Raw genomic sequence first — 15,398 nt, forward strand, 5'->3', positions numbered from 1 at the left:
GTTACAGATGACCACATTTTGACAGCTGTTCTAAACAGGCTTCCTAGCTAAGTAGGTAAATCAGCACTTTAGAGCCAGAAGAGCTCAATAACAGGCTTAGTGGCAGATGCTGGGAGGCGGGTGGTGCCTAGGACATGGTGTGTCCTGACTTTACATCGCCCAACATGGCCAGACCTTTGTCTGCTGCCCTTGGTGGCCCCCTTTCCTGGCCTGAGAAAAAGTCCAGATGGGCTGCAGTATCTCTGTCTTTCTGTAAGCTCACCTCCAGAGTTAGCAAACTACATACTCACCAGGTTTTGGATTGTGTGAGAAGTCTGGAGAAATGTTTGTTCTGCTTGCATAGTGAGGGAATCAGAATATCTACTGATCTACTTGATTCTGAGCAGTTCCTGGGAGCACCCCTACTGTGGTCTGGGTTCCTGGTGGACCTCCAGTCTCTACCTACAAGTACCCTACAAGTAAGCTGCCCTGTGCAGCTCCTAGACCCCCAAAACATTTGGGATATGATTCAACTAAAGAGCAGTTCTGTTTCCTTCTGATAAGCTTTGCCATGATGAGGGGGAGGGCAAAAGACATACACTTTTAGGGAATACTTGTTCTAAGAGAAGATGAGAAAGGCAAGCTCTGCTCTTTCATAGCAGTTTGATAACAGACCTTCAGACAGGAATTCGGAAAGAAACTGGAGTGGGATACTGATTAACCTCTAAAGACTGTGCTTGAAATTGGGGTTTTCTTGTCAGATTGGGTGGTCCTTGGGCTTAGGCTCCTGTGTTTCACGAATTACTTTCACAGGCATAAATAGCAATAATTGGGACTGAGCTATAATTCAGTGGGAAGGGCATTTGCCTTGCACACAGATGATTTGATTTCTACCCTTGGCATCCCATAGGGTCCCCCAAACACCACCAGGAGTAATTCCTGAGTGCAGAGTCAGTAGTAACCCTGAGCATCTTTGGGTATGTCTCAAAAGAACAAAAACAACAATTTATTGTCACGGAAAATCCAAGTTCTCCTGAATTCTGCCACTCATTAGCGTGGCTAGCCTGTCATTTATTTCCTTAAAATTTCCTAACAAGCAGTTTACAGGTCTTGTGTTCAACTGCTTTTCTGTAGTTGGAGATGCAGATTTCTGAGAAGTTAGCATGGTATTTTTTTTTCTCCTTCAATTATCTGGCAACAATGCTGGCAGAAAAATATTTGACTGTACGGGAGATTATTGTCCCAGTAGGGACTAAAAGAGGCAGGATATCTGGGTCAAAGAGAATGAACTTGGTTTAGGCTCTTGAGATCTTGTGAAAATGCCCCCAGCAAGGAAGGTACTGGTAGGATTTTCTTAGCCATGTTCTCATTTCATCCTTACCCGAGGCAAACATTTCCTTTTCAACATTTGCCAGTTAAATAAAAATTTTTATTTGAAAAATTTTCTTAATATTTACTAGTCATTGGAAGAAGAGGGTAAGTGAATTAGTTGATGCTTTTCTAATGGTGTTCTAGTATTAGGCTGCATTTGAAGCCACATCAGGTGGTGCTAGAAACTCAAACCTCTATGCTCAGGGGTTACTCCCAGTGGGGCTCAGGGGACCATACAGATAAGCAGAGAAGCAAATCTTGGTCTCTAACCTGGAAGGCATGCATTCAGCCCTTTGATCCATCTCTCAGTTGTAGTGGTTTTTGTTTTATTGATGCTATAAGTCTTTTTTTTTTTTGGTTTTTGGGCCATACCTGTTGATGCTCAGGGGTTACTCCTGGCTCTACACTCAGAAATCACTCCTGGCAAGCTCAAGGGATCATATGGGATGCCTGGGATCGAACCCAGGCCCATCCTGGGTAAGCCATATGCAAGGCAAATACCCTACTGCTGTGCTATCACTCCGGCCCTGCTATAAATGATTTTTTCATGTTGATGGTCTTGGCTTTGATGTTGGAATCCTGATGGAAGACAGAGACTAAAGATCATTATGTGTTTCTATGTCTTATCTTTTTCTCAGTGCCTTTTATACAATACTGGCAGCCCCTTGAATCCTTGTGTGATTTGGAGAACTTTACAACTTTCTGAATTTGTCTCATTTCTTCCCTGGGGGTGTGGGAAAGGGGGAAAATCACATTATGGAAATTATCCTTCTAAAATCAAAGTGGTTTGTCACTAAATATACATTCTACATGTGTCACTCTAGTTAGATTATTGTAAGAAAAAAAAACAGACAGACTAAGGGACCTGGACAATAGACATTTATTTTCTCATTGTTCAGATAACTGAATTGCTAGATCAAGGTGCTGGTGAATTTGTCTGGGGGGAGGGACAGAAACCTCTTCCTACCTTGCAGGCACTTGCTGAGTCTTGCGGCTTTACCACACCATAGAAGCCCTGGTGTCTTTGACTTCTCTTTTGCGGGGAGGATGCTCAGGAGCTGGAGGGGTCACCAGTGATTGTCATTCAACCAAGCCAGCAATTCAATCAATTAAAGGGTCTGAGAGAGCCAGAGCGATAGTACAACAGGCAAGAGGCTTGCCTTGTGTGCACCTGACATGACTTTTGTCCCTGGCATCCCATATGGATCCCAGGCCTACCAGGAGTAACCAAGGCTCAGAAGCAGAAATATGCTTCAAACACCACTAAGTGTGGCATGTGTGGCATTTGCTTCCCACCCACCCCACATCCCTAAGGAAAAGGAAGAACTGAGGTGAGATATTGCTCAGGGGAGCCCTGAGGTGCCCGAGGTGCCTGAGGTGCCTGAGGGCTGCAGCAGGAATTCTTGGGAGATCTAGTGGTGCTAAGAATGGCACCAAGGTTGGATGTATGTGCCCTCCACTCCCTCTGTGGCATCTCCAAATCCTGCTTCCACTTCTTAGGAGAATATTAATCCTGTGGGCTCGGGCCCAACCATATGACCTTATTTAGTCTGAGTCGCCTTTCCAAGTATTGTCCCTTGGGAAGGTAAAGCCCCAAGCCTATGGAAAAAGACACAGCTCAGTTAGGACTAGGATTGATCAATCGTTGGTTATATGGCACCTAGGTATGGGGGGGGGTGGTGTTTTCAATCTAGAACCCATTTCACAAATGGCAAGACTGAGTCTCTGAAAGAGATCTCATGGGTTTCCATGATAGACCCAAACCACCCACTTTTCATTCTCCCACAGTCTCTGATCTGGGCACTTGGTAGGTGGGGTGGGGTTAGGGGCTAATCTACCCAAGTGGGAGCCAGGAAACACAAGTGCTTCAGCAGAGACGGTTGCCTGATAGCCTCTCTCTCCTCCTCATCCTTTCAGACAGCTCCTGATCATACACACAAGTGTCTGAATTGTTCAAAACTCAGGGCCCATGCTCGAAAGAGAGCAATGTCCAATGAAACATTTTCAGGGGTCATTCTAGTGGACATCTTTCCCCTATTCCCCCTCAAATGCTGTCTGTATAGCAGGTCACATCCTGCCATCTTCAAGAATCACCACTTCACAAGCAACAAGAACAGAGCTGAGGTGTTCTGACTTTCCCTATGTCCAGAAAAAAAAAAATAGAAGTCTTCTTTACCTAAATAGAGTTTTCTCCTGAAAACCGTTGCTAAGTGGCTATGTTTCCCCCTGAATCTGTTCTCTCCTGGTGTCTCCGTGAGCAAAGGAAGGTAAACGCCTGAAATCAGAGAGTGATTGCTAACAATGAAATTTGGGCTCATAAAATCAAGGATATTATTCAAAACTGCGAGGTAAATTAGTCTCATTCATTCTGAGGGGGCTAGACTCTAGGGCCGTGTGTGCCTTCTTTAATTAACATGCTGAAAAGATGTTCTGATTGGGATTATTAATGAATGCAGTGAAAATTTTTGCTGCTTGTAAGGCTTCTGACACAGACGGTTTCCAGAAGCCACCCCACCCCCCGCCTTTTCTTTCTTTTTTTTTTTCTCCCACAGATTCCTTACACAGTTTGACAGATGGAGTATTCATTTTTGAAGCTGTTTCCACAGAAGATAGCAAAACCACACAGGGCTATGACGCTATTGTTGTCGAACAATGGACCGTTCTGGAAGTAAGTGGGGATTGGCAGCAGGGGTGGCTTCTGACCGTGGGTGTTCTCTCTGCTTGCTCCCTCTGACCTGGGAAGCAGCTCAGCGCCCCCTGAAAGGCAGTGGGGCTTGGGCAGACCCTAGGAAGACCCCATGTATCTCTTCACAATCCTACCCCTTCTCCCCACACACTGGGAGCATGCCCCACTTTTCCCATCCTGTAAAAAAATATACAGTGTGTGTGTGCCACAGCAATGAATGGAGGAAGAGTCTTCTTTCACTCACATGTCACTGAAAAGTCTGACAATGTGAAGAGTGCTGAGTGGCCCTGGTAATAAGAATATGTTCCTGATGTTAGATCTGCTCTCTAGCTCCTTTTCCTGGGAAGGAAAATTGAGGCCCACCCACACACTTGACTTTTCACAAAAGTGAAAAACCTGCCAGGTAGGTAAGTATAGTGGTTTCTTTCATTGATGAGGAAACTGAGGCCCAGAGCAGTTATGTCACAGGCTGAGTGTTCCGTGTTTCATATGGAGATTGCTTTGGGCCACCAGGCCGAAGACAGTCTTAGATGAGATTCACTGAAATCTATAAAGGCATTTCTCCAACTCTGGAGTTGGGAAGTTTCTGGAGTGCCCTGCTTTCTTCCCCCATTGTCCTTCATATGAGGTGTGAAGGAGGCAGGAATTGGACATGGAGACTGACTTCTGAGTGCTCTTGAGTAGGCTCTGGAAGAATACTGCTTTGGCATTATTGGGGGGTGGGGAGCAGGAAGGGTGCTTGGCCTGCCAACCTAGGCTTTCTGTGCCCAAGGGAGACAGATGTGACTTCTGCTCTTCATAAGGAATCTGGATGCTCACCTCACTTTCAACCTGGGGATGAGCAGGGTGTCCAGGGGCTGGATAACCCAGCAAGAGTTGTATAGGGCTAGTGGGGATTCCTGGAGCAATGATGCCATTGTGCCAACAGAGAGTGTCTAGAAATGTGAAAATCTGAAAATCCCATTATGGCAAAATTGCATCCTGGACCCTGGGTAGAAGCCTGAACTTCTGTGTGTCAGGATGGGAGAACCCCAGAGATGACCTAGTTTGTGATCAGGCCCCATCATTTCCTCCCTCTCCAGCCCTAAGTATAAGTGGGACACAAAGGAAGGGGAAATTCCTTCGTGGCAGAGAATCCAGTATAGGTAAATAGGCCCTCCAAAAGCCCAAGTGACCCTGTGTCCTCATTATAAGATGGGATTCTTCTTCCCATCTGTCTGGGACATGTAGCAAAGTGTTGGCTTCAAGTCACTGCTAAGGAGCTACAAGAATATATTCAGGACTGAGCCATGGGCACCCCAATATTCAGTAACTATTGACTCCCAACAGTGTCTGAATGCACCCCTAAACCTGAGTCTGAGCAGATACAACAGCAGGTGTAGGATGTGTGCAGAATCTCACTTTGAGGAAAGCTGTGGCTTTCAGGGAAGGATGGCTCCAGGGCAATGATCCAGAAATTCTGAAGGAAGCTTCTTCAGGTGTGTCCTGGCAATAGTGGCTGTAGCAACAGCACATGGCAAGTGGTGGGAAATGTGGGGTCTGAACCTGTCAATTCAGAAACTCGGGCCTGGGACACTGAGGTCCATTTCCATAGCCTTAAGGAGACTGGTGTTTAGGTTTCACCAAGGATCAGTTATTAACCCTTAGGGCCACCTGTTACCTGGGGCTTCAAGATTACCACAAATAAGTGGGTGATGAGTACAACCCCACTTTGTCTTAGGCTTTGGAAATTGATTGTGACCTTACTGGGTCAGGGCAGGGGAAGATGTGTGGCTGCAGGTCTGTTTTATGTGCATTTAGGGAGGGAGAGTGGATTACAAGTGAAATAATTAGATCGTAGTTGTCCTTTGAATCAGAGGTCAGCTTGTTGGTTAAGAAGTTAGTTGGGAGAGATAAACATGACTTTAGTTAAAAGTTAGAATACTTTAACTTTCTTTAACTTGATCACCTGAGTGTGGCATTAACCTATAATCTAGCAGAAGATGTCAGTTTAAATCATTTCCTCCCATGAGCACATGCGTACACACACACACACACATACACAGACACACACACACACACACACACCATGTGTACACTCTATTTCTCTTTCTCTTTCCCTCCCTCTCTATCTCCCCTTCCCAACCATTTCCAAGAATTTTTTTTCTCTACAGCATGCCTGTAAAATAAATAGTGTTTTAGTGTGTCCAGTGCTGCACACTAGCTTGCAAAGTCAATTGTATCCTTCTTAACTCTACATTCACGATGGTTTCAGTCAAATTGGTAGCTTGAAATCTGCGCTGGCAGAAGTATTATGCAATTGAAATAGTCAAACACTAAAACTCCCAATTCTCCACCCACAGAGCTCCTCAAAGACATTTGCTGGCAGGCCAGTAAATTTATTTCATCATTTTTCACCCTCTTGATACTCAGGTATGGCTGGCATCCTGCTGGGTGGAAACAGAGTCTGAATTTTCTGCCAGTGATGACAGATGGATTGATGATGCTAATGTTAACTATTGTCCAGTTTCTTTTACACAAAGTTTTTAGTCTTACTCATCTTGCCAGTTTCTTTGGAGAACTTCCATTGCCCATGGTAGACTCAAACCCCTATCCTCTGTCACTGTCAGCCTCTGAGGTAGCCATCTCTCTAAGGGGAAAGGGAACTCTCTTCTGGTTAGACTGTTCCCCTAAGTTAGCCATGAACTTGTGGGATCTAAGAGACAAACTTCTCTTGACTAGCTTTGTCTCTTTTGTCCCAGTGGAACAGACATCTCCTTTTCTGTGTCTGCTGCCTTTTCATGTCAGCATCATGGTTCTGTGCAGATATGCTATTCCACTCAGCCTCACTTATACACACACACACACACATATACATATATATATACACACACATGCATTTGTGTCATGATTCTGTGCAAATGTGCAGCTTAATTTAGCCTTATACAAACACACATGCAGTATATCATGGTTCTGTCCATTCAGCCTTGTTTAAACATGCACACACACGTCTGTGTTATGGGTCAGTGCAGCTCCATTTAGCCTCACTTAGGCAAGCACACACATAAACATGCCATGTCATGTTTCTTTGCAAATGTGCTGGTCCATTCAACCTTGCTTATAAACACACACATGTCAATGTCATGACCCCTGTACTCACTCTCTGGTCATGACTAGTCTTTGAAGTTGGGAATCTTCTGGTTAGAATCCCACCACATCTTTCTGTCTACACTACATCACAACATGCTGTAACATGTCCAGCTAGTATGGCAGACATCTGATTACAGAATCCTCCTTTCACGATTTTTTCCCTAGCCTTTTCTCTTTTCTTTTTTTTCATCCCTACAGGGATGATGATGAGTCTCTGCAGCCAGCTAGCTCAGGGACACATAGTCTCACCTTCATTGTGCATATATTGGCATGAGAGGGAACTGGCGTCCTGTCCATCAGCTTGTTCTGCAGGAAAATGGGTTCTCCTGAACACTGACCTGAGTATCTTGTGGGTCTACCTGAATTGACTTCAGGAGCACTCAGCTAGGTGCCCCCACTCATTCAGCCTCTATTTCCATAGTTCCTAGAATTTTCCACCTTCTGCTCTGGCCAAATGAACCAGTTCCTTCAGAGACCATCTGCCACTTCTAGCATTGTTGAGGAGTTTCAGATTCTTGTTTGGGTTCTTAGATTAGAATCTTTGCTGCTAAAGCCTATGGTTCTGGAACTTCCTCCCTTCCCCCCAACCCCTGGGATAGAAAAGAGGTTCTTTGAGGAATCACTCCTGGAAAAATACTAGGCAGACAACACCTGCATTCAAAGATGTCAACCCAGGCCATTTCTCACCCCCATCTGCACAGGGGTCCTGTCAAAGGGTGTGGTCACCCAGATCTGTGTGATTATCCCTCAGCTCTATAACTTTTATCCACCCCTTATGCCCCACTCTGAGAATGATCCCCTGAATCAACATGTTTGAGCCTTCCTAGCATCCTTGGCTCCCTGCATCCCAGGCCTAGTATCAACAGTTGCATGGCTATTTTCTCTGTGTCCTGCTCCTGCAACCATAATTGTGTTGTATGTAGTAGGTCATATATGTTATATGTAGGTATGTTGTGACATAGATGCTGATTATTGGATACATAGGGAAGAGTCAGGGGTCCAAGCTGGGAGAATCAGGCTCCTTCCTCCCCTGATTAGGCCATTCAACTTATTCAGAACCTGACAGTTCAGGATCAGCATGTCAGCTCTTTAGATATGAGTTTGACATTTACTTACTTGACCTGCAGTGGTTGAAGCAACTCTGAGCATGTCCTTAAATGCAACAATTGCAGGAGGAAGGGGTCTGTGACTCTGGCCCTTTTTGTGAACATGTAGAACCTTTCCCAGGAACCCCAAAACTGAGTGTCCTTGAGGTCTTACTGGCAGACTGGGCCAGGCTAAATCAGGTGCAGACTGGTTCAAGTGGTCTGACTGAGGGGTGGGGCAGCCAGTTGGCAGCAGGGCACTCTAGAGGCCAATGATGACTGAACTTAGCAGAATAATGGGGTGTAGGGTGAGAGAATCAGGTTCTAATTTCTATCTGCACTTTAACTTTTTCTTGTGCACAAATTTGCATTGAGTATATAATTTCACATCCAAAGCTTAGACAGGTTAGACATTTCTAAAGAAGAGAATTACCAACAGGACCTTAGAGATAACTTGAAGTATGATGTATGCACCAGACTCTGAGTTGTATCCCCAGCATTGCTGTGGAAATCATCCCCCCCACACACACAAATTAAGTTATTCAAGGACCAAATACAGAGTGGACAGACTAAAATGCTTGCCTTGCATGGTTCCATCCCTTACTTGAATTCTTGCACTGCTTAGGGTTTCCTAAGTACACCAGGAGTCACATTCCTGAACACAGACCTGGAAATAGCCCTTTGTGCCCTCAACTGTGGCCCAAAACAAAATGAAACAATTTGTCAGCAACTTATGTCTGCTGTGTGTCACTTTGGACCAGTGATAGATGGAGAACTCTGATCAAGAAAAATCATTTCACTAATGGAGGAAGGAGGACAGTCCATGAAGAGGAAAGCACCCCAAACCTTGTACACACACAGCCTCCTTATCAATCTTCCTGGGGCATGGTGGCAGATCTCACACTTACCAGGAACATGTTATACCTGATGAAAATGGAGGTATCACAAGAAGTATTCTAGTGAAGACCTCAGGCACTGAGGAACCCTGATTTCCAGAAAATAGTGAGAATCTGAGCCTTAAAACAAACAATGCATACCCCAGAATATCAAGAAGGAAGCAGTGATCCTCACTGTGACAAGGAAGGCTTGGCTCCTAGGACAAGAGTGATAGTACAGCAGGTAGAGAGTTTGTTTTGCTTGTGATGACCCTCATACAATCCCCAACACCCCATATGGTTCCTGATGCACTACCAGGAGTGAGTCCTGAGTGTAGAGCAAGGAGTAACCCCTGAGTATCACAGAGTGTGGCCTAAAAAACAAAAATATTTCTTTCGGGCCTGGAGAGATAGCACAGTGACGTTTGCCTTGCAAGCAGCCGATCCAGGACCAAAGGTGGTTGGTTTGAATCCCGGTGTCCCATATGGTCTCCCGTGCCTGCCAGGAGCTATTTCTGAGCAGACAGCCAGGAGTAACCCCTGAGCAACGCCGGTGTGGCCCAAAAAACAACAAAAAAAAAATTCTCTCTTGCTCTTCCTATATTTTTACTCCACTCCCACCCCTTCTCCCTTTTCCTCTCTCCATCCCTCTTCTTCCCTTCTCCCCATGGCTTGATCTAGGTCTTCCATTTATGCTCCCACAAACTGAGTCCATACTGTCTTCTTGGCAGGCCCAGTGGGAAGAGTCCACTTCCCAGCTCATTCATTTCCTTGCCACTGAGAACAGAAGTTCTTGTCTTTTCCTGGCTGTCCCTCAAGACTTTTGTCCTCCTCAGGTTTTCCATGAGCCGCCCCCTTTTAAGAGCTTTTAGATGCCCAAAGAATCTGGGAGCCACAGATGAGGACAGAGCAAATGGTTCTCCAAGAGCTTATGACAGATAATCAATGACCCCAGAGGACCAGGGTGTTCTTGTGGTTAGAGGAGCATGTATACCGATTTCTCACAGTGAAATTTTTTTGAAATTCCCAACACTAAGATTTTTAGTAAAATCAAAACAACACAATGTGCCTCTAGGAAGACTGAAAGGCAGCCCCCAAAGGATAGTTGATTTGGAGAAGGCCTTTGCTTATGGGTCTAGCACTACCAGCCTATGCCTTGTCCTGTTTTACACTTTTTCCATTAGTGCCTACAGAAAGACTGTGGGCCTATGGAATACCCATAGCTGGGAAGCCACAGAGCCTACTGGGTGGCCATCTGGGATTAAAATGACATGGATGTTCTTGAGCTCTACAACATCAGTAAAGTTGGGCATAGATGGAGGCTCAAGGAGGGAAAAACTACTGAGTGATGAAGAGGCTCAAGGGTATTTTTTTGAATCTGGGTGAGATTGTAGGCAAGGTACCAACACCATGGTCAACCAGAGCTGCTTGTTCTAAATTAGATTTCAGTTGATGTTTGTAGAACTATCCCACCACTTTTTTTTTAAAAAGGAGGGACACATAACAGGATGCCTTGAAAATAACTTATCTAGATTCCTTTTCAGTAGGTTCCCCCAACTTCTTAAACCAACCCCTTCGAATCTTATTATGTATCAGTTTATAAATGTTGGATCAAAACCAGTCTAATAAAATGTAATGGGTTACATTTTTAAGTATTAAAAAAATCAATTGCACTTAAGTTAAAAAAAATCAATGATGGAGAAAGGAGGATACTTGATTTGACATCAGCTGTAATGAAAGAGAGTTTAATCAGGGTCAGTGTTGTATCTGCTGCCTCTCTTCACATGCTCTGAATGCTCAGGCAGTGACAAAGTAGGGTTTCCCAGATGACACCCCATGTTGTTTTGTTCTCGACACTGTGAAAATCCTGTCACCTCTCTTGTCTTCATCATTGACTTCCTGGAAGGTTTCATGTGGAGGGCTGAGCAGAACAATTGGGATCTGAGGGTTAGATTTATCTGTGGAGGTGACAGAACCCCAAATCTTGACGGGAATTGCACTTAACAGAAACAGGTCCTTGAAGAACATATTGAGGGACTTGATCCATGTCTTTGGACAGTGGGGAAAAGAGTGGATTCAAGGAATATATAGTTACAATGATAATAAAAAAACTGACATCCAGTTCACCTGGAAGAGACTACCTATCACAACTTCAGGCTGGAGGTGGCACCTTGTATTTACTGATGGAGAAATTCTGAAGAAAACCTGCTACGCCGAGCTGCATTATATGATGATGTCAAAAGTCTTACCTACTTCTTATCTGAAGGGACCCAGACCCACCCACAATACTAATAAGGTTTTGTCTGCAGAACCCTATTTATTTATTTTGTTTTTGTCCACACCCGGCATTGCTCTGAGCTTAATCCTGGCTCTTTGTTCAAAGATCACTCCTAGCAGGGCTCAGGGAACCATCTAGGGTGCCAGGGATCAAACTTGGGTCACTCAGATGCAAAACAAGTGCCTTAGCCCTCGTACTAGCTCTCTAGCCCCAGAAATACTCATTTTAAACCATTTTCTTTTTTGTAGGGAGTAGATACAATAGGAATGAAAGGAATACTGAAAAAAAATCCTGATTCCTTATATACCTGAAATTATCTGAAGAGTAAGAAAATGGAGAATCACATCTACTCCCAGAAAGTCTAAATTTTATTTCATCCAAGCTACTGGTAGGGTCTAAAGCATATCCCTAGACGGAGAAAAGGTATCTTATGTTCTTCATAGTTAACCAACAAAGTGGTTTCTCAGTATACTGGCAAGGACACCATCCCAGCCCCATCTTTAGCCCAAACCCTACCCAGAATCCCCTGCTTGTACAAAAAAATCTTCAGAAAACTGCAACCTCCAGGAATACCCACAGAGTAGGTCGGATGGGACCATGCCTGAAAGCTAACATGGCAATTATCATTGTTCCCCATTACACTCATGGTCTCCCCTTCTGTCTACTTCACCCAGTGTCAGCTTAACAATGCAACATCCAGGGGCCGGAGTGGTGGCGCTATCCGTAAAGTGTCTGCCTTGCAAGTGCTAACCTAGGACAGACGGCGATTCCATCCCCAGCATCCCATATGGTCCCCCAAGCCAGGAGCGATTTCTGAGTGCATTGCCAGGAGTAACCCCTGAGTGTCACCAGGTGTGGCCCAAAAAATCACACACACACACACACACACACACACACACACACACACACACACACAAAACCAAAAACAAAATAAAACAAAACAAAACAAAAGCAATGCAACATCCAGCCTCATCTTCTCTAGCATCATCTAGGGGCATCTGTGTGAAGCATCTCCCATGTCCTCCAAAGTCCTCATTCTAACCCGTGTGTTTCTCTCTGTAAACAGCTCCAACAACATGTATGTGTACATAAACATTCTCTGGCTCCGCTCTCAACTCACCCGCTGCATTCAGAGACTGGAGCAGCATTCTGGCTGTGCCACCCTACCGGTTCCTGCTCCATCCAGGAGCATGTTATCTTGCACATGCAGTCTTGGGTCTCTACCAGCTTGGCACGAGAGGGGCTTCAGGAGCAGCCAGGCTGTCTAAGCCAGGCCATCCGCCCCAAGTGGTTGGCTATCTCGGTCTCCCAGGGAGCCTCGGTAGCTGGAGCTGGCCCTCCAGGGAGGACCTCGTAGATGGGATTTCAATGCTCCAGATTGTCATGGAAGGGCATGATGGGTCTGGCATGAAAGAAACAAGGTGTAGTGTGTGTGTGTGGGGGGTGTGTGTTTATGGCTGTTTGTGCCAGTGTGGTGGGTTGTAAGGAAAGAGTGACACTAAATTGGTCTGGAGAATGAGAAGGAAAAATGTACAATAACATTTTATTTTTCAGCTCACAATAGGGAATTTTCACCATGGTGATTATTTTTTTCTCTCAGAGATGCACCCAGCCATTTCTCCCCTCCTCAAATATGAATCATTTTTCAGCCTCTGGCATTGGACCAAACCTACCTAACAAAGCTCAGTGCGGGCCGGAGAGATAGCATAGAGGTAAGGCATTTGCCTTGCATGTAGAAGGACGGTGGTTCGAATTCTGGCATCTCAAATGGTCCCCCAAGACTGCCAGGTGCTATTTCTGAGCAGAGAGCTAGGAGTAACCCCTGAGCGCTGCCGGGTGTGACCCCAAAACCAAAAAGAACGAAAACAAAGCTCAGTGGATCAGAGTAAGGTGCTGCTGTGGCCAGCCAGAGCACAGGTCTCTGGGTGATTCTGTATATGGTACTGGGCCCATTGGGTTGGACTCACCCTGCAGTAGTCAGGGCTATTCCTGGCTCTGTACTCAGGAATGACCCCTGGGTGTCAGAGTAGGAGTAGTAGCACAGAGGTAAGGTGTTTGCCTTGCATACAGCTGACCCAGGATGGACGCGGGTTCAATTCCCGGCATCCCATATGGTCCCTTGAGCCAGGAACAATTTCTGAAAGCAGAGCCAGGAGTAATCCCTGAGCACTGCTGGGTGTGGCACCCCCCCAAAAAAATGGAATGACCCCTAGCAGTGCGTGGGGCACACTGTGTATTGCTGGGGATCAAACCAGGGCTGACCACAGCAAGGCAAGCATCCCAACCCTGTAGTCTGCCTACTCACACATACTATTGATGTGACCTGCAGAGATTGCTATTCTGGTGGTACCTGGTACCTGTCTCCTGTTGGTTGGGGCATTTGTCTGCCATCATCACTCAAGTGACACTTGAAGTGTGGGTGCAAGAGGGATTGCTGAATAAATAGGTACAACAAAGCCCCTTGAGAAACTGAGAATTTTTCGAATATTTGACTACAGTCACAACAGCCTGCAGCAGGTAGGGCATTGGCCAAAGGAAAGGACTTCTCCCTGGGCAAAGCTGCAGAGCTGTGTAAAGAGGCCAGGAGGCAGGGAGGTAATAATTGAGGCCACTCTGGCAAACAATGAATCTCAAATAATAATAGCAGTTATTCCCATTATGGGGCCAGGCTCTTGGAGGGCTCCGGCCCTTGCTGTCGTCCTTGCCTGCGAGAGAAAATGGGGCGAAGATGTGAATTAACCAGCAGGGGTGGGAAAAAGTCTTCCAAGAACCACCGCCTGTGTTTCCAGCCATCAGCCCCTTTTCTACATCTGAGCACTAAGCTGCCTTTTTTTTTTTCTTTTAACGTATTCTCTTTGAACATTATGAAAGCCAAAGTCGTCTAAAATGAGACCGACTGCTTTCTTAGACTCTATTATGTTGGCCTAATTACATATCAGCAAAATGTTTTTCTGGGGCATTGTGTGTAAAACAAAGAGAAAACAACAGCTCCAGTGGGCCCAGTCCCTGCCTCTCTCCACTCACAGAGGCGAGGGACCCCCATCCTGCAAGATGCCTGGGATGCAGGTGGGGCCTCAGGCAGGCTTCTCACAGCCTTACAGGAGTTTGCTCTTGGCTCAGAGACAAGAGGAACCAGCAGCTCTTCCCCCAACTTCTCTCCAGCACTCTGCTAGAACCTTCCCTGCGCTGTGTGGGGAGGAGGACACTGCATGCCCCCTAACCCCCTAGCCTGGCTCTCCAGCATCTGGGTCAACCCTGGAGCAAACATCTTTATCCTTTAGGAGACTGATAAACTCACTGACACTCCTGAAATGTGACCCTAAGAGCCCAAGACCTCAAACAATCCATGCCACCACTCTTAAGCATGTAATAGACTGTTCTGTTCTTTGCAAGACACAAGGCAGGATTTGGATTTTTCTCAGGAACGAGAGTGATAGCCAAGGCAGAGTCCATGCAAGCATCAAAGAAGCCACAATCATGTGTGCATGACCTGTCCTCATGTCTAACCTGTTCCCTCTTCCCTGGCTGTTCCAGGCTCCCTGAATGGCCTGGATTTACTCTTCCAGGAACTGTCCTGGTTGCAGGCTTCCCTCTTCCAGATTCCCACCCTGGGTGGCTATTTCCACGCTGGACAATGCTTTCTCTTCAGCTCCTTTCTCCCAGCTGGGCCTGCCTCCAGAAAGCCTCACTCCTACTAAGTCTTATCTCCACTGCTGAGCTCCTCCAACTCTCTACCTCACCCTAAACTTTCTCTGAATTTCCACTTGGCATTGGTTTTCAGGCACTGCTCTAACTGACATTTCTAGAAACATGACTGACCTGGCAATTTATGATCATTAAATCATATTCAAGTTTGAGCCACTGGTACATACCAATGATAGTGTGTTAGAATAACATCAGATATATTGTTTTCTAATTCTGGAGGCCTGCCCATCAAAATGTATTTTTAGAAAGTGCACTCAAGGGGCCTGTAGAGTGTTTGCCTTGCATGCAGC

The 15,398-nt window shown here is 45.7% G+C and overlaps 1 protein-coding gene across 1 annotated transcript in view; it reads left to right on the forward strand.

Annotated features, from left to right (window-relative positions):
* Positions 1 to 15,398, forward strand: part of RFTN1 (raftlin, lipid raft linker 1) — a 200,297-nt gene that overhangs the window by 166,568 nt on the left and 18,331 nt on the right. The window contains exon 7 of the mRNA XM_049766141.1: positions 3,903 to 4,018. Coding sequence (XP_049622098.1) covers positions 3,903 to 4,018 — 116 coding nt within the window. The remainder of the gene's footprint in view (positions 1 to 3,902; positions 4,019 to 15,398) is intronic.

Source organism: Suncus etruscus, chromosome 20 (assembly GCF_024139225.1).
Source record: "Suncus etruscus isolate mSunEtr1 chromosome 20, mSunEtr1.pri.cur, whole genome shotgun sequence".
Lineage (NCBI taxonomy): Eukaryota > Metazoa > Chordata > Mammalia > Eulipotyphla > Soricidae > Suncus > Suncus etruscus.